This window comes from Ceratotherium simum, chromosome 14, assembly GCF_057802395.1.
Source record: "Ceratotherium simum simum isolate JZ-2026a chromosome 14, ASM5780239v1, whole genome shotgun sequence".
Lineage (NCBI taxonomy): Eukaryota > Metazoa > Chordata > Mammalia > Perissodactyla > Rhinocerotidae > Ceratotherium > Ceratotherium simum.
The window spans coordinates 2,742,756-2,762,432 of NC_141913.1; the positions used below are offsets into that span (position 1 = coordinate 2,742,756).

General features: G+C 42.0%; 1 protein-coding gene across 2 annotated transcripts in view; it reads left to right on the forward strand.

Moving 5' to 3' along the window:
* The window catches only part of PTPRM (protein tyrosine phosphatase receptor type M), a 771,664-nt gene that overhangs the window by 702,234 nt on the left and 49,753 nt on the right, over positions 1-19,677 (forward strand). For both annotated transcript variants that reach the window (XM_087438889.1, XM_004421085.3), the window contains one exon: positions 12,393-12,490. In XM_087438889.1, the coding sequence (XP_087295015.1) occupies positions 12,393-12,490 (98 nt within the window). The remainder of the gene's footprint in view (positions 1-12,392; positions 12,491-19,677) is intronic.

Sequence of the window (19,677 nt, forward strand, 5' to 3'; positions counted from 1 at the left end):
AAGGATGTTTTAGAGAGTAACTTTGGTGGAAGGCTAAGAAATCACTGGAGAACAAAAGGCTAAGAAACCACTGAGAAGTGATCTTCTGGGAGAGAGACTGATAATAACAGGAGCAGAGGAGGAAATAAGAGGGAGACAGAGGGAAAAATGTGAGCTCTTGGCCTGCAACTTGTCTGTGTCGGTGGGCTGACTGGGCGGGCACTATCTTCTGCTCTGGTAGAGGTTGACCAGATGCCTAAAAGTGGCCAGTCATAACCACTCAGGAGGTTGTAGGCAGAGTGGGACTGAACTGAAAGGAACTCCTCTGACCCCTTCTGAGATCAACTTCCCAGGGTGCAGTCCCAGGAAATGCAGGTGTCCCCCATGCACTGCATGTCAGCTTGGGGAAAGGACCTCAGAGTCAATAGTTGATGGCTGTTTGATGAGTTTAAGTAATTATTGTTCTTTTTCAGGTGATGTAACAGTATCGTGATTATGTTCTTTAAAAAAATACAGATACCAAGTGAAATATTTACATGCAGGCAGTAAAACGTAGGCACTACACTAGTAAGTAATTGTGCCCATGGCTTCGAACACTCACAGCTGACTCCCACCCTGACCCACATCAAGCTTCACCACGCACACGAGGAAAGCAAAAAGGATGATTTATTAACAACTTTCTGAAACAAATTTCCTAGCAGCACAATCAGATCAGTCTTATTCTGATTCTATTTTATGAATAGAAAGATTTTTTTTAATTTTCTTAACATTTTAGAACATTTGTATCACTTTGAAGAAACTTTGGTTTTGAGTTCGTGTGCCAGTGGTTTTATAGAGAAAAATATGTTGGTTTTTTTAAAAAATAAACCCCAGAATGTGATTTAAATCATCATATGGCATGTGATATGAGAGCAACTGGAGTTATTTTTTTAAATTTAAATTAAATTTTTTTACATCTTTATTTGGAATTTATTTTATAAATGTATCTAAATAGTTAGAAGTGTGTATGTGTTTGTGTATCAGACATAATTTATTTGAAGGCTTCCAAGGGTGATCTTGTAGATTTTTATTTTGAAATGCTTCATTCAGATTAATTTTAACACATGTAGCTTTTAAGAAAAAAGAAAATTTCTAAAAATATCATGACGAACTTAGGTTCAAAGCCACTATTTTCATTTATTTTGTTGTTTAAAGGCCTTAAAATAACGAGCAAGAGAAAGGAAGAAAATACGCAGAATACTTGAGTCATTTTGTTCTCAGTTTACTTTTTCACAAAATGTGCTTCCTTCTCAGTTTTTGCCATGACTTGAGACGTTGTTAGGAGTGGTGTGGAAATGCACGAACTTTATCCTAGTAAAGATAAATTAAGGAAAACCACAATAAAAACTATGAAGGCATATAAAAATTTACAAGAGAAAAGAATTATAATATTGACTAATCAAGGTAGGGTGAACTCATATTGGAATTAAGATACTAGACAATGCAAATATGAAAAATGGGAAGGTGACAGTTGGAATTAAAAAATACACTTTCTTTTTTTTTTTTTTAAAGATTTTATTTACTTATTTTTCCCCTCAAAGCCACTGTAGATAGTTGTATGTCATAGCTGCACATCCTTCTAGTTGCTGTATGTGGGACACGGCCTCAGCATGGCTGGAGAAGTGGTGTGTCGGTGCACGCCCGGGATCTGAACCCGGGCCGCCCGGAGCGGAGCGCGCGCACCTAACTGCCAAGCCACGGGGCCGGCCCAAAAAATACACTTTCTTAGGAAGCAAGTGGCTATAGATTAAAGTTATCTTTATTAAGACATATTAAATAATACCTACTATATTATTCTTTATCCCTTTTGTTTTTTGATCTTTCATAATTACTTTTTTTGTGTGTGTGTGTGAGGAGGACCAGCCCTGAGCTAACATCCAATGCCAATCCTCCTCTTTTTTGCTGAGGAAGACTGGCCCTGGGCTAACATCCATGCCCATCTTCCTCTATTTTATATGGGACGCCGCCACAGCATGGCTTAACAAGCGGTGCGTCGGTGCGCACCCGGGATCCGAACCAGCGAACCCCGGGCCGCTGCAGCAGAACGTGCGCACTTAACCGCTTGCGCCACCGGGCCGGCCCCTTTCATAATTACTTTTAATTGAATAAGTGAATAAGATGAAAGTCAGATTATTAACCAAAAAAGAGCTAAGGGTTGAAGGTTATGAGAGATACTGCAGACAGAGGTTTCCCAGGCTGTTTTAGAATTTGCATGTAGCCTGTCCATTAGTGTTTGGTTTATACCAATTTCCTCTTAATTAAATTTGACATGACCTTTTGGTATCCAACAAGAATTTCATATGTTCTAGTAACGCCCCTGGAAGCCAACATCCCATGAAACTAATTATCTAGAGAAAGCTACAAATATTCGCACAATGTTGGCACGCTTTCTTATTTCAGTCTGAAAGGAGAATTTTTGGGAATAGTATGAGTGAAATTTCCATAAACATCAGCATATGGATTATGTGTTCAAGAGGGAATGTTAGTCATAGACACAGCAGAAAGTGTATGCCTAGTATTTCTTAGGTATAAGAGCACATACCTTGTGAGCCAATTTAGAAGAAATAGGGTAATCAGCAAGCACGTGCTAGCAGAGCGAGCCAGGTGACAGGAAAGACTCAGGCAGTGGGAAATCCTCCAGTGTAAGAAGCGATTTGTCGTTGTGTGGGACCACTGGAAGTGACTCACCCAGAAAACCAGTACTTAATGCCATTATGTAAGTCATCATTTTTGACACTACTTCTAAAAAAGGTATATTTTATTATAGCGCCAATGACTATTTTCTCCTCTTTTACTGTCACTAAATTAAAATTCCACTGGACTGGTGAACATTTCTAACTCTAATTCTGGACATAAAGGGTGTTTCACATAAGAGCTATCCTTAGAAAATGCTATTTTAACAGGCTGCCAGTTATATTTTTGAATTCAGGTTAAAGTTTTCACAAGTTTTCCCCATCATAGAACAATTATCAGTGTTTGCTTCTAATTCATTAGTTGATTTTTATTGCTTCTTTTAAACGGTAAATGGGAGGCCATTCTTGGCAAGTCAGGAAAATGAGCAAATGCCATCCCATGCACCCAGCCATCTCTACTTTGGTTTCCTTTTTCTGCAGCCGAAACCGAAGAGTATTCATAAAAACTCCATGATTCTAACATAAGTAGCCTCAGGGGAGAGCAAAATGCACCTATCCAATAAGTGTTACTAAGGATTATTAATGCAAGAGCCAACTGTTTTTTGTGTCCCTGTTATCGCTTTTGTGACACAGGAGGCAGATTCAGTCCGTAAAGCATGGTGGCACATTTTACCTTTTACATTTCACTACTGCATAAACGAAAAGCTACTGAATGTAAATTTATAGATGTAAGTGTTAGGGAAGTATTACGTTGAAAAGTCACATAAAATTTTATAATAAAAACTCAGAAACCACTGAAGGGACATCTAATGCTCTGAATGTTGAATAACTGACTTCATAATACTTACTCTAGGTTATCGCCAGCAACAATAATAGCAATAATGGATCCAAAATTTAGGGCCACTTTTATTTATGAGAAAGAGCTTTACGATAAATGCATAAATCCCAGGTTTATCTTTTTCACATTCATATTCCACCTTCACTTCTGATGGAATGCACTGAATCCCAAAGAACTTGCCCAAGCTCAGGCCAGGCCAGTGCCCAAAGTAAGGACTCCCGGGTTTTCTGCAGCTACGTTGCCCTCAGGGTCAGTGCCCCTTCCCTCTGTACTTCTGCCGTCCAGTGTATGCCACACCACACACACACACTCCTCCCGCTCCCAGGACCAGTCACACCGGGGAGTTAGAGGGCCGACAAGCACACACAAGGCCCCCAGGCTCTTCAGGTCTTTCTGAGATTTGAAAAGTGTAGCCAGATTGACCTGGGTGGGAATCCCAGCTTCCAAGTCTCTTTGTCTCCTAAGCCCAGTTCTCATCTTAGGATGGAAACTTACACAGTTGGCAGTGTTGAATAAATGAGCATAGCTTATGACACCTGGCCCGTGGGGGTTATCGCCGTTGTCCATCATTTAATTAATTGTCCACCAACCTTGTCAGCCCCCTTCAGGGTCCCCCGTACTTTCCAGCCCAAGGCCCTCGACTCCTTTGGTGACAAAGCAAAAGTCTCGTGCTAGGGACAGCAAGAGTCCTGCTCAGTTTCATTCAAAACTGCCCTCCAAAGGCAGCCCCATTCTTTCTTCTCAGGAAGCCCACCTGAGCCTCGTCTCTGCACTGGGGAGCCTCGGGTCCTGCCTGGGCCGTGCCAGCAGTGCCAGGCCAGCTGGGGGCCTGTCACCCTGCCCAGCACTGCTCTGACCTTCCTGCCCCCAGGCTCCTGTGCTGCTCAAAGGGAATCACCCCCTGGAGCCACACGCTGCTGTCCTCGGGATTCCAGACCACGCAGCCTGGATGTTTCCGCCGGCGGTCCCCACCGGCTGTTTGGGTGCCCAGGAAGCCATCCTCAGAATGTTATTTTAACATTTTTTAATATATCTGGAGGAAAATATTTAAAATGTTTCCCTCTCATTAATCAAGATGGAGCATGATCTCTTTCTTTACTGTTCTTTACTGTTCGTGTTCAACATCTTTCCTGGGAGTTTTTGTTTAATAAATAGTAGATCCTCCACTCTGGACACTGACATCTGTCTGCATCCTACAAGAGACTCAGCCCGCTGGCCCACTGCGCCCGCCTCCTCCAGCTCCTTCTTCCTTCCTTCCGTCCTCACGGCTTCCACCTTGTCACACGTGGGGCTGAGCCCACACCTGGTAAAACTTCCTCTACAGTTCACATGCCTCCCCCAGGGTCTGCTCAGACCACCAAACGCTGCTTCCTCTGCCTGCTGCCTCTGACTTGCCCAAGTTTTCAGTCTAAAAGATTTCTTCCTGGTTGTGTTTTTTAATATGTGTCTTATTTTTCTACTCATAAACACTCAACCCACAATTTTTATAAAAACTTCATGTTTTCTCACAAGATGGCTCCATGCGTGTCCCCTGCCCCCTCAAGTGGCAATGAGTCACTTCTGCTGGACCTTCACCCAGAGGACCTGCCACCCCCGCCCTCCACCCTGATTCCTGAACGTCAAGGTGGTATCTGACCTTTGAGGTCCATTGCAGGTGCCCTGGCTTCAGTAATGTTTTCCTGCTGCCTCTGCGCCAGTGAGATGTAATCTCTTCCTGACTCTAACTACTGGAGACATACTCGTACATCACTTACTCACAGTGGTCTGCAAACATTTTTCTTTGTGTATCCTCAAAAGAAGTCTGAAAAAATTATGTACCAACTTTAGACATTTTAAGTTGATACCTAAAATTTTCATCATATGTTTATGTAAGTTTATTTGTTAATAGGAGAACAACAATATTAAATATTTTCTAAGACAAAGTGAGGATTGATGTAATTAGAATAAAATATTTATGACATGTGATAAATATTTTTTTACTACCTTACAGATTAAAGCATACCTAACCTGTAAAAAAACACATGAAACTTTCATCCATGGGTTTCATCCAAGAAAATCTGGCAGCCCTGCAAAACATTCCAGTTCCATTTAAAAGAATAAGAATGACCAGCCTCTACTGCTTCAGGTGTTGTGAATTCAAAGCATCCCAACATGAACCAAAATACCCGGTTTTTAACACCAAGTTTTACCCTTAACAAAAATATGTTTCAGACTGGGAAGACAGAAAGCCCTCTGAGTTTTCAGAGTCAATATTTCAATCCATCCCTTTGTTTCAGATCTGTAGGTTTTTATACCTGGGCAACACCCCATAGTAATGTTTGAGATGGGGGAGGGTTTTGTCAAGTATGAGAAAAACCATTGTGCATGGGAGCTTTTTCTCAGGGAGATCGGTTTTGGCAGAGTCCGTATAGAAGTGTCTTGAAATTAATACTCTAAAACTACTCATGTACCCCTTGGAAAACCTCCATGTGTCTCCAGGGGAGTGCATGTCTTAGTTTGAAGTTCGAGTGTCTTAGGATACTTCCTTACTGCACTTTATATGAGAATGTGGTATGTTCTTGCCTTATCTCTACCTTATACAACTACCAGCTTCCTGAAAGTAGGGGCTGTATTTCTGTTACTCACCTTTGCATCCCTTACTGTACGTCACAGAATGCCTGGCATGGAGCAGGCTCGGCGCTCACCTGTATTTAGGCTGCACACTCAAATGCCCACTGGGGCCACCAGAAAGGGGATCTGAAGGAGCGAAGCAAGCTAGGTGTAAGACCACAGGGCACAGGGAGACTGTGTGACCTGGATGGGCAGATCCACGTTCACGGATCACTGAGGAAGACAGGCATTAGAAACACACCGGCACCACACCTGATAGTAAACATTGTGAAGAAATGGAAGCCACGACTTGGGTCTTGGAAAACTTGCCTGAGGGAGAGACTTTCAGTCTGTTAAGCTGAGACCAGCAGGCCGTGTGGGCTTGAATTGAAGCACAGGTGGGAGGAGGACGACAGCATTTGGAGGAGGGCTGCTGGCAGGGGATCCATGAGGAGGTGGAGCGGCCAGGGAGCGGGGCACCTGCAACGGGGAAAGCAGAGACTCAAGACCCAGGCCAGGCACGGGCTGTGCGGGGCCTTGTGTGCCTTATTACAGGATTTGGGTTCTACAGAGAGCAGACACCAGAGGGGAGGGGAGGTGGGGGGAGGGCAAAAGGAGTAACGGGGGTCAGTTTTATGATGACGGAAGGAAACTAGATTGTGGTGGTGAGCACACTGTAGTGTATACATAGGTTGAATTATAATGTTGTACACCTGAAACTTCTCAATAAAAAAACAGAATGTGGGTTTTGCTCTAAGAGCAGTGGAAACGCCTTTGAAGATTTTAAGCAGGGAAAATGACGTTTTTCAGAGATGGGATGTGGCTGAGGTGCAGAGAACAGTGGGAGGGAGACGAGTGTGAGGCCTCTGGTAATGCAGGGAGAGGTCACGTGGCTTGGGCTAGGATGGTGGGAATGAAACAGGACGTGCTGTGTCCTGGAAATGCTCCCGAGAGGCTGCAGCTCAGGATGTAGGAGAGATTGGCGGGTGGAGAAGGGGTCTTAGGAGCTGGCTGTGCTCATGAAGTTGGATTTTATTCTGTAGCAGTGGACCATGGGAGGTTTTAAGGAGGGAACTGACCTCATATAAAAACACATTTAAAGAGGTTGTTTTCAGGTGGTTGACATGGGTTTTCTTCTGCTCTTTTACTCCTGCTGGGGTTGTCATGACTGTGTGTACACACCTGTCAGATAGAACCCTCTGGAGTGTCTGACATTCAGGTGGGAGTAGTGTGATACAGTGGGGTCAGACCTTAAAACTCAGCTCCACGACTCACGAGCCGTGAGACAGTGGGCAACTCACCTGACTTCCCTAGGCCTCAGCCTCCTTTCAGTAAAATGTTGGGAGGACAATAGCCCATATAGCATAGGATTGTGATGTTTAAATTTAATGAGATAATACATCAAAATACTTCAAATGGAGCCTGGGAAGTCTTAAGTGCTCAGAAGAAGTTAAGTATCATTCTGTTTATGATGGAATACCAATCCGTGTTTGTACTATCTTTCTTCCCTTCAAAAAACTCTAATATGCCATTGTGAGCTTAAAGGACCTTGACTTCTCAGTGGCTCCAGTTAACACAGACAACATACTGTATGGAAATTAGAATGTGAAAAGAAGGGGTATAAGTTGTCTTTCAAGGTTTGAAATTGTAATTTTTAATCTCTCTCACTTCCCATGAACTAGAAAACTCGTCTTACACAATAGAGCCCCTTCTTGAATGTCTTTCACTAATGCTTTTCATTGCTTTTAATTTTTTTTATTGTGCTCTAGTTCTTTCTGCCCTTTTCTGTTGTTCCTGGGGGGCTTGGTGGTGGTGGTAAGAACGACCACTTTGCACATTTCCTTCTCTGCAGAGGTCTGTGTGTGCCACCTCTTGTGAGGGAAATGGAATGTATTACCAGCCTGATATTATTGAAATTTCGAGACCTTACCTTTCAGACGCCTTATTCCCATGGGGGGAGAACTGCTAAGAGTAACCTTCTTGCCTATTGTGCGACATCTGTAAATGCACAGCCACAGCCCTGGTAGCGGCACCCACCCTGCAGCCAGAACCTGCAGAAATCAAACACTGGGGCTGTGAATCGCAGCCGTTCACACCTGGAGGCAGGGAGGTATCTTGGAGTGCTTTGCCTGCTGCTTTGGATTCCTTGTCTTGCAGTTGAGTTGTCTGTCCACCCTGTGAGCGATCCCCAGGGACCTCTCTATCGATTATTCTCCTCGTGGTGAGGGTGTTTGCCACACCGGCTTTTGGGAGACAGATGTAGAAGGCAGAGGAATACTGACACTCTCGTGGTGTTCCTCCCCAGATTTCAGCCCTGCGAGGGCATGGGTGCTGAGAGTAACCGCCTTGTGTACCAGGGACACATCTGTAGACTCATAATGTTGGCTCACGATGGCCACAGTCACTCAAACCCCAAGAGCTGCTAAAATCAAATGGAGTAGTTCTCAGGGTCAGTAAACCTACCTCTGCCCTGGCTTCCAGGATGTTCTTTGATGTTGTCAGAGACATGTATCCCTGAGTCATAATTTATGCAGATCTCAGGAAATAATTTGAAATATGTCAAAGAGAAAAGAAAAGCAGGATTGACAAATTTTGCATTAAAAATCTTAAGTCCAGGTGCCTCCCTGCTTCCACTTTTTCCTCTCCAAAAAAACCAGAGAACAAGATTTGAATGAACATTCATGAACATGTCTTGAATCATCAGCCAAGAACCTCCAGTGCCCAGCCCTGAGCAGTTTTACTGTTGACCTGCCAGAGTGAGCAGGTGGGGAGGGAGCCATGTGGTGGCGGGAGACCGCCCCCACTGTTGGCCGCTCAGGGCCCCACCAGCGAAGGGCAGAAGAGACAGGAAGGACGAGGCAGAGCTGCCCCAGCAGGAGGTGGAGGCTCTTTCCTGGCACTTCTTTCTCTTTCTGGGATCAATCTACAATACGCTCGTTCACTTTCATTTTCAGATCGTAACACCAAACTCTTTTAGTTCTTCTGGATACTTGTACCTAATTTTCACACTGAAAAGAACCGCACTTAATTCATTTTGCTATCCTAATCCTTTTTTCCGGTCTAGGTCACTGGGTAAGAAAAGCTTCAAGACTAAAGTGTATCTCATCACCCAAGTGAGCCACTAATGCTTATCAATGTCCTTTGTTTTAAAGATAATCCAAGTTTAGTTATGTAAACATTAAAAAACCCATGTCATCTTACCTGCTGCTCAGCCCCTTGGTGAGCTTGGTACACCGTGCTCCTAGATGACATTTTATGAGTGAAGTTCCTTCTAAATCAGAGAAATGGGATTTCTTGATTCCAAGAGTTTGTATACAGGGTTAGACTAATCAGTAGATTCAAAACAAATCTTTGGTGTTCCACAATTACACCTCCATTCGAGCCAGCTGACCGTTAGGTCGGAAGATGGAGCCAGATGCTGCTGATGCTGTGGATCAATGGTTCTCCACCAGGAGAGATTTGAAAACACACCCAGACCCAACCCCCACCCACACCAAGTAAATCAGAGTCTCTTGGATTAGGACATCAGAATTTTTTAAAAGCTCCATGGTAACTGTAATACGCAGCCAAAGTTGAGAACCAGTGCCTTCAATAGAGAACAGTTAGTAGGGACCCAGGATCACAGCCTGGTTACCCAGGGTAATGGACTGAGCGAAGTTTGGAGGCAAAGCCTTGGGGCAGGGAGACTTAGAGGAGTGACCTGCTCAGTGGTTGGGAGCAGTGACTAACTGCAGTGCTCTGAGGCTGCGCTCCCAGGCTGGGGCCATCACAGCACTCAGTCTGAAGAAACCTTGTGAAAGATGCTTCCTTTTGATGAACTGGAAAGGAGTAAGGCAATGTGCTTTCAAGCTTCTGCCAATAATCTCTGAAATATATGTTGAGAAAGGGAATCATACAAATATTATATATTAATATTATTTAATATTTATATATGACATTTTAATAATAAATAATACAGTTGATCCATACACATACAGACTCATTCATTTATTCATTGAGCTCCTGCTCTGTGCCAGGGATTCCACAATGCACTGAGGAAATAGCAGTCAACCACGACACCAGGTTCCCCTCCAGGGGCAACTTGAAATAAGTAATCAAGGGGGTCTGATGCTAAGAAAGGGTAAGCAAGTGGCACTTGGAACTTGGCCCTAGCCTGGAATGTCTCTGGGGCACTCCTGTTGGGCATTGAGAAGGGAGGTAGCTTTTCTTCCTGCAGGTACACACCATCCAAGATGCTGGAACATCTGACCCATCCACTATAGCCATTGTCATCAGCACTGTTTCTGTAAGTTTCAGAATAGGTGGCACAGGCTTGTGTATCTAGTGAAGGAAGCAGAAAGTGTATAGGCCACCCCTTTGTTTCAGAAGTCACATTGGGAAGACTCGGTTTGCCCAAAGATGGACTCAGTGTATTTTTTTCCTTGTAACTAAGTAACAAGATGTTAAGTACACAATGAATGCACCTCTCTGCAAGCCAGAAATGTAGTGATTGATGGGATTCCATGTTTATTTGTCCCCTCTGTAACCTCAGATTGAAGTCACTGAAATCTGCAGCCTACACATCAGGACAATGGCACGCACGTGCCAAGGGACAGGGACCGAGATGGCAGGAGCAGCTTCATGGGAAGTAGCATGCGTGGTCCCATAAAGGGACTAGACACAGAGACATCAGGAAGTGGAGTTGGTTTTCAAGGGGAGGGTAAAAGTATAGCCAGAGCAGCAAGGAGGAATGATAGAAGTTTGTGTTATGGAGAGAAAGAAAGGAGGACGGCGAGGAAGAAGAAAAATTACACAAGAACCAATTGGTAATTGGTCAAGAGGAATGGGAGGTAACTGAAGGGGCCCCTTGGGTGTGCCACCATTGCTCAGTGTCCGGGCCTTAGCCAAGGAATGACCATTAATAAATATCTTTAAATGCACCTTGTTTTTGCTCTAATGCTTTACTATTTATAAAATGCCTGTGTTCATTAACTCCATGAATCCTCAAAATGACCCTGAGAAGTGTTACTGAAATCAGTATATAGATCAAGATGAAGACACTGAAGCTCACAGTGGCTAAGTAATTTGCCCCAAATCATACTCGGTTAAAAGGCAGAAGCAGGGCCGGCTCCGTGGCTTAGCGGTTAAGTGTGCGCGCTCTGATGCTGGCGGCCCGGGTTCGGATCCCGGGAGCGCCCCGAGGCACCGCTTCTCCGTCCAACGTGAGGCCGAGTCCCACGTACAGCAACTGGAAGGATGTGAACCTATGACATACGGCTATCTACTGGGGCTTTGGGGGGAAAAAACTGAATAAATAAAATCTTAAAAAAAAAAAAAAAAAAAAAAAAAAAAAAAAGGCAGAAGCACATCTCAAATTCAAATATTTGAGCTCCAAATCCAGGATTCTGAATGTCAAGATGCTACAGTGTAAACTGGGTCCTGGTCCCAGCTTGTACTTGAACAGCTGTGTGATTCCACATACAGCAGGTGACTCTTCATGCTTTGATGTTGTGTTCCTCTCACTTCCTTGCATTTCTGCTTGTCTTATAAAGATTTATACTGTTACATTTGTGCCCTCAAATATGCATGGGCATAAAGTAGAGTTTGGGTTTTTTTAAAAATCTGGATTAGAAGAAATTTTAAATTCCAATTTTCTGTACCTGTTAATATCTATAGCACCGGCATTTTGTAATATATATTTCCCCTCTTTTTTTCCAGTCCTTAAGAAAGAATGTTTTAATACTCAGATCCCAAAAGCTATGAAGGGAGATGCTGATCATGTTTAGTGACAGGAAGTACAACTGCTTAAAACTCTAACTTTTCTCTCACTTTAGGAAGTCAGGCAAAAAAAACTATGGATTAATTTGACAGATAGCACGGAATAAGAAAAATATCAGAAACAAGAAAAGGCCATTTTTCCTATAGAGGCTCATTTCATTCTGTATACCATTTCCCTGGGATATCTGCCAGTTGTTAGCAGGAAGAGTAATGTTATCCATTTTTTAAAATTTCACTCTTGAGTATTATGGAGATAAATAGCTAAATGATGGAGAAATAACTTTCACGGTAGCAGTTTAAGAGGAGTAAAAAGAGCTCAAATGCAGATACATTTGATGACACAAGAAAATTCAACCGTGAATGAAAAATTCAGTATTTCTATAGGTGCTGTTTTAGAAAGAACACCGTTCTGCATTGACACTAGAAAGGAGAGCTATGGCCATGTAAAAAGTGAGGGAACCACATGTGGGTATTAATACATTTATTTGCAAGCCCCAGCAATTTTCCTGTTGCAGACTTACAAAGAAAAAACAAGTCTCTGTTATGTCTTCCTGCAGGACCAATGCAAGAGACCATCTATGACTTCTGGAGGATGGTGTGGCACGAAAACACCGCAAGCATAATAATGGTGACCAACCTCGTGGAGGTGGGGCGGGTAAGTCGGCCATTCACCCACCCGGCATTGATTCCTTGTTTAGTTGGTAGTACAAAGTAAGGCCGGAGTGAGCTTTTGAAGTATTACGTGTACTCCAGAAAACATTAAATACTGCAGTTCCTCTTATCACTTGCTGCACTTGCTTATAAATTATCAGTAAACGTAGCCTGAATTGCTTTCATTTGTTGCGATAGCAACACACAGGAAAGGCACTCAAGATTTAAAAGCAGTTGTTATCTGGCTATATTGAGCACACAAAAACACCTCTAAGCATGAATGATGATTGTTGGGTGTCCAGACTCAATGCGTGCCGCATTAGACATGACTACATTCCCTAACTCGACAAAATTGACTCTCAAAACAGTGTGCAGCCCTGGCTTCCACCCTCAGGTTAGAATTCCAGCATCTCCTCTTGCTGAGATTTTCCTTTCCTGTGCCTCCGTCTCCTCATCTGTGAAAGGGAGATCATAATCTGCCCCAGGTCTGGGATTACTTTATCTGTAGTAACTGTTGAGGGGTGCTATTTTTATTTAACTAGGAAACACCTAAATAGTTCTAATCTCAGTAGTGGTATGCTCTAGCATTATTTCCAAAGTGAAATTTAAAAATGAGAAAATACACAGCGTGCAATTGCTTTGTTTTATAGTAGGCTTCATTCCATGGTTCTCTCAACTCAAGAGAAGAACCCAGTACTTCCAAGAGAAGTTGACATCGTGAGACTTACCCTCAGCAAAGACGTTAGCCTAGAATTGAAATATTGGGGCAGAAACCATAAAGCAGTTGTCTCTTAAGATTCTCAGTCAGCCTTAAAAAAGAAGGAAATCCTGCCATTTATGACCACATGGATGAACCTGGAGGACATTATGGTAAGTGAAATAAGCCAGTCGCAGAAAGACAATACTGCATGATTCCACTTATATGAGGAATCTAAAAGAGTCAGATTCCTGGCAGCAGAGTGTACAGTAATGGCTGCCAGGGGCTGGGTGGAGGGGAGTGGGGAGCTGATGTGCAAGGTATAAAGTTTCAGTTATGCTAGATGAATAAGTTCTAGAGATCGGCTGTACAAAATAGTGCTTATCATTAACAATACGGTATTGTGCACTTAATTTGTTAAGAGGGTAGATCTCCTGTTAAGTGTTCTTACCACAAAAGAAAAGGGACACAGGAGACTTTGGGAGGCTGGGAGGCGCTGGATATGTCTATTACCTTGATTCTGATGATGATATCAAGGATGTTTGCATATGTGGAAACTCATCAAATTGTATACATTAAGCATGTGCAATTATTTGTACATCAATTATACTTCCATAAAGCTATCTAAAAAAAGCGTTCTCAGAAGGTATCAGAAGGCACAAATCAGGAAGAAGAGAGATATTAAGAAGTGTGAGATACTTGTAATTCTAGCAAAAATGGCAACTTAACCTGAAAATCCTCCTCCTACAAAAATCTAGAAATTCTAGGTAAAATATAAATATGTATTTTAATAGGTTTGTATATATCATATATATATGTAAATATGTATGTTAAAAATATTTAGCTTAGCTCTCAAGAAAGTAAACTACTGGAGACCAGAAATAAAGTGAGGAGTAGAGACCAGAGAGAGAGTGGACACTGCAGCTGCCCTTCAGAGGCTGGGCAGGGTGGTGGGTGTCGGTCTTGGTGAGAGGGCGGGGGGGCTTCAATCTTCGACATCTTGGGTCTTGGGTTTTAAAGCCCACCAAGAACGGGAGATGATGTCTTGGACCTGTGCAGGAATTTGAACTGAGACTGCCACATAAAACCAAAACCCTGAGGGGAGTAGGAGCTGGAGGAAGGGGGTCAAACGGAACGAACTTCCAGTTATAAGATAAGTCCTGGGGGTATAAGGTACAGCAGGGTGACTATGGTTAACACGGCTGTGTGGTATATAGGAAAGTTGTTAAGAGAGTAGATCCTAAGAGTTCTCATCACAAGGATGAAACCATTTTTTCTTTTTTCTGTACCTATATGAGATGATGGATTTTAACTAAACTTATTATGGTAATTGTTTCACAATATATGTAAGTCAAGTCATCATGCTGTATATCTTCAATTTACACAGTGCTATATGTCAATTATATCTCAATAAAACTGGGGAAAAGTTAAAAAATAAAAATAATTTTGAATCTCTAGGGAAAAAAAAAAACCCGCAAAAGGTAGACACTCAGAGAAGGGGCAATCTGGGGTAGGGGCAATGCAGCAGAAGCCAGCCTGGCACCAGCACAGGGAAATGACAAGGAAGTGCCTCAGTCTCCCCTTAGAGTCTGGGTGAGGAAGCGCCTGCACTAACTCCTGGTCAGAGTGAAACACCTCATCTCCATCAGGACATATTTAGAACTGGAACACAAGGCATCGTATACCAAACCTGCAGGATGCAAACAGAATGGTCCCTGAAGGATATATACGTTCTGAAATGTTGTTATTAGAAAAGAAAAAGACTAACTGACTAACAGAGTCCAACTAAAGAAAGAAAAAGGAAATAATAAATAGAAGTGCAGAAAATTATTAAGGAAAAGCAAAGAAACAATAATAAAAATCAACATAAAGCGGTTTTGTGAAAAGACTCATGAAATAGACAAACATCTGGCAATCAGAAGTAAAAGAAAGAAAACCAAAAATAACCAATATTATGAACAGAATATTTTTTATCATAATAGATACTATGAATAACTAACAATGAATTTGAAAATTTAGATAAATTAGCTAACTTTCTTGACAAATATGATTTTCCAAAACTGACTCAAAAAGAAACAGAAATTCTGAATAGACAATAATTATTTAAAAAGTGAATTATGGTTAAAAATTTAACCACAGAAAAGTACCAGTCCCAAATGTATTTACAGGTATGTTCTACTAAATATTCAAGGAATGGATTATTCAAATCTTATAAAAATTGTTCTAAGAGAAGATAAAAGAAAGACCATTCTTCCATTTTATTTTAAGAGGCTAATATGACCTTGACATAAAAACCAGGCAAGGACATAGGAAAAGGGAATATTATAGGTATCATAAATTGGGAAGAGATAAATAGACCAACAGATCAAAATAGCTAAGATGTTGACTGTAGGCATACGTGGGAAAATATGTAATTAGTGGGGAAAGCATGAGCTTTTCAATCAGTTGATCTGGGACATTGGGTTACCCATGTGGACCAAAAAAAAAGCCTACTTCATAAAACACACAAAAGTGCATACCAGATAAAGACCAAAATATAACAAATAAAGCTTTAAACTTTTAGAAGAAAATATGGGGGAAAATATGACCTTTGTTTTTTTAAGAATGTTCCAAAGATACTAAAAATTCAACACGTTAAGAAAAGGATGGGGAAATTTGACTGTATTAAAATGTAAAATTTTCTGTACAACAAAGGATATAAATGATGAGACAGGAAAATTTTCTGTACAACAAAGGATATAAATGATGAGACAGGAGGGCAGATACTACGGGACCATTATGTAAAGTATAAAAACTTACAAAGCAGTATTTTAGGTACTAAAAGTATAAAAACTATTTATATCTTTCAATTCGCTCTCTGCTGGGAGACAGTGAGAGCAGGGGAGCTGGCCTGGAGCCTGGAGTGGAGCTGCTCCCCCTGTGACAGGCCTGGAAGAGGTCACTGAGCCTCCCACCGCCGACCTTTCACCTGGGCAGTGGGGATGTAATAGCACCTGCTTCGTAGGGTTCTTGTAAAGATTAAGTGAGTTTCTACATGTGAAGTGGTTATAGAAGTTCCCGCCCCATCCTGAGGACTTCCTGAATATAGGAATTAATGTAACCTTTACCTTTCCACCAACAAACCTAAGATCTACAGTGGTGTCTATAATTCCTTTTTCTTCCCCACCCCAAATCTACCTTCTTTTGCTATGAAAACAGTAATGACAACTCCAAAAAAAAATGTTTTAGCTCCCCCAGAAGGCAAGCTCCTTTAGGGGAAGAGACAGCCTCACCAAGTGTTGGTCTCTCCCTCCTGGCCCTCAGTAAATGCCCAATGAGATGAATGAATGAGAATCCTTCCAAATTAGTGTCAGAGAGCCATTAGCATATGCTAGGTTAACTGTGAAACAGCTAAGCTAAATATTTTGTTTGTATTTATGTGCTTGAGTTTCTTCCCCTGAAATGTACAATTAATTCTGAATCCTTCATTCATTTCACAAGTACATGTTGACTGCTTACATGTGATAAGGAGAAAGAGATATCTGGAGACTGCTCTCACGGGGCTTTACTTTCACAATGACCGAGCTCGTGGAAGGTTACTCACCACCTCAAATTTTATGTATTTGCATCAGAGCTCACTTAAAGTAATCCCAAGGTAAATTATTTCGAAAAGTAGATAATTATTAAAAATAACAACTAGTACTGAATTTGTTTTTAAATAAAGGCACTCGTGTATTTTTTGCTTAATTAAAATTCCAAAGTCCGCTGTCTCCAGACTCAGTGACTCAGGAGGTAGGCTCTTTTCATATGATAAACCTTTCACTTTCAGGAAGGGTGAGGACAGCTTGGTCTTTGGCTAAAAGGTGAAAAGAAGATTGTGCTGTACAATTTCTACAGTAAAGCTGCACACACTGAAGCCCACTGTCTCTTGGACATGGCACATTTTGCAAGGAGATGGGTTTCATCTTGAGTTACCTGCTTTGGAAAAACAGAAAATAAAAAGGCCATGCAGGGGTGGTCTCTGTCCCTTCCATCAGGCACTGGACCCGTCCCATACAGGGTGGTCACTGCTGATTTTTTTGATGGAAAGTAGTCCTTCTGACAAATAACCGTGGAAATTCCAACTAACAGTATGCAGCTGATGGGGAGAGGGTGACTAGGTTTCAGGTTTACCCATAAATGGAAGCCTATAGGGTTAAAGTGACACAATAATTTTAGGTCTGGTAACTTATTAAAAAACAATCCTTCCAAATCCTTACCAGGTTTGTGGGGGTGTGGTAAGCTCTGAAGAGTCCTCACCTCGTCACCCCCAGCCCCTGGGATGGGCCTGTCTTCAATTAGTAATGAATGTAATGGCATCTGTCCTTGAAACGACTGGCGTGATTTGGGGGTTTTGACAAGAGGTCACATTCCCTCTGGGAAAAGGTGCTAACCTTATTCCAGGCCGTTTCCCATCGTTAATCCTGCGCATTTGTTTAGAGACGACTTCCCCATTTTCCATGCTTAAAAACAGCAATAACAAACCACGGAAGGAATCAAAATGACATGGTTTTTAAGGGCAGGAACTACCACTGAACATGTTTACTGCACATGGTGTGTCCGTCATGAATTAGGCATGAGCTGGGCGGAGGCCTGTTTGTTTACACAGACTGCTGCCGATTCATTAAGTCAGAGCTGGGAACCCGCTCTCCCTGATGTTTGCCCGAAGCACTCTACATTAGGCGGCTGTAATTGCTGGTGTTGGAGCCACTGGGAGGCCTTCCGTGCCGCAGCACCTGGTGCAGAAGACACGGACACTGCACTCCTTCCAGCAGGGTCCCCGCTACATCTGCCAGGAGCTGTCATTATCTAAGACTTCCTTGTCACCAGCGAGCATCCCCTTTCAGCCTGTGTGTTCTGGGAAGGGACCCTTGTCAGTTTTCCTGGCACCTGCCCGTGGCTGCACACCTGGCATTTAAATTGCACTGGAATGTGTTGTGATTGTTTTTCTCTTTAATGAACCTGCCTGAGGGACATTTAGCTTTTTATCCAGTCGCCTGTTTCCCAGGCATTCCCATTTACACTGTTTGTATGGAGATCAGAAACTTGTGTTGTTGTACTGCTCCATCTGCCAAAAGTCTCATAACCAAGTCTGCGGGACTCCCAAAGGAGACTTTTGCAGTGGTAATTTAAGCTAATGATTTCTAAACATATTTAGTCAGTTTTCTGAAGACCTCATTAGAATGTGATTGTTTATTAAAAGTCCTAATGAGGTCTCATAGTCCTGTAGGAAAATTATTGTTGTTACCCGGAATAGTTCTGATAACAGATGATGAAGTGTTTTGGAGGTAAGAGAAGTAGAGACCAGAGATGTTAACCTCTATCAATACAGAGGATGGGAGGGAACCCCTAAATGGATGCTTTAAAGATTATTATCTACCCAAGGATGTTGACCTGTAATTCCTTTCACAACATTTATCACTAAAAAAGTAATGAAAGAGAAAAAGTTTAAGATGAATGCTAGACGTCAGAATTAACCTAATTCACATGCAAGGAAGGTATATTAAGATTCCAATTGCTCTTGTCACATACAAGAAAAAATCTGTTTTTCTACAAAAGCCACCAGATCCAGGAAGAATAGAAGAAGCAAGAGAGAGGCAAGGTCGGCCTTGGATAAAATGTGGAAGTATTGCTTAATAGTAAGAAGAATGTGGATAATGCCTAACAGTACAAAATAATAGTACTATTTTTTTTACAAGATCTCTTGAGTTGTTCCAAAACATCCAACTCTTACATGAAAGGGAAGAGATAAATTCTTTTTATAGACATTGCTGAAATTTTTCTGTCTTGAACTCTCGCTATTGCCCTTCATAGATCTTTTTTAGTGAACTGGATATTTAAGATTGATATTTTGTGACCTAAGTAATTATAGTCTTAAACTTTGATTAGCTTATACTCATTCAACAAACACTCCTCTCCATTTCACTCTACTGTCGACCACTTCAACGATCATGTTAATGTAACTGATTCAAGCCTTACCACTCTCCATAACTTTAACCCAAAACTTGGAAAAAAGATGAAGTCAACACTGTAGCCTGTGACGATTCCCACCCAGGCACTGCCACACGTCACATCACCTCCCCCAGCATAACACCCAAGAAACCAGGTACTAACTGGGATTGAGCCATCAGCAGCAGGAGAGGGACCCTCTACAGACCCCTCCATGCCAGCCAGGTCTTCCAGGAAAGATGATGTCCTAGCTGCCCCTCCAAACCTTTGAGGTTTTCTCTGCTCAAAGATCTCAGTGCCCCTCTGTAAAAAGTTGGAAAATCAACCAAAGAGGCCGATTTGTCTTGTTCACAAATTAACGTGAAAGTAGGCTTTCTAATTGCTTTTCAGCACAATGTATCCAACATTTAATGATACACTTACTGTATCCATGGCACTAAGAAATACAAAGATATTTATAATTCACCTGTCCTCAAAGAACATAAAATATGTAACAGAGAACCATTTAAACAATTAACTATAACACA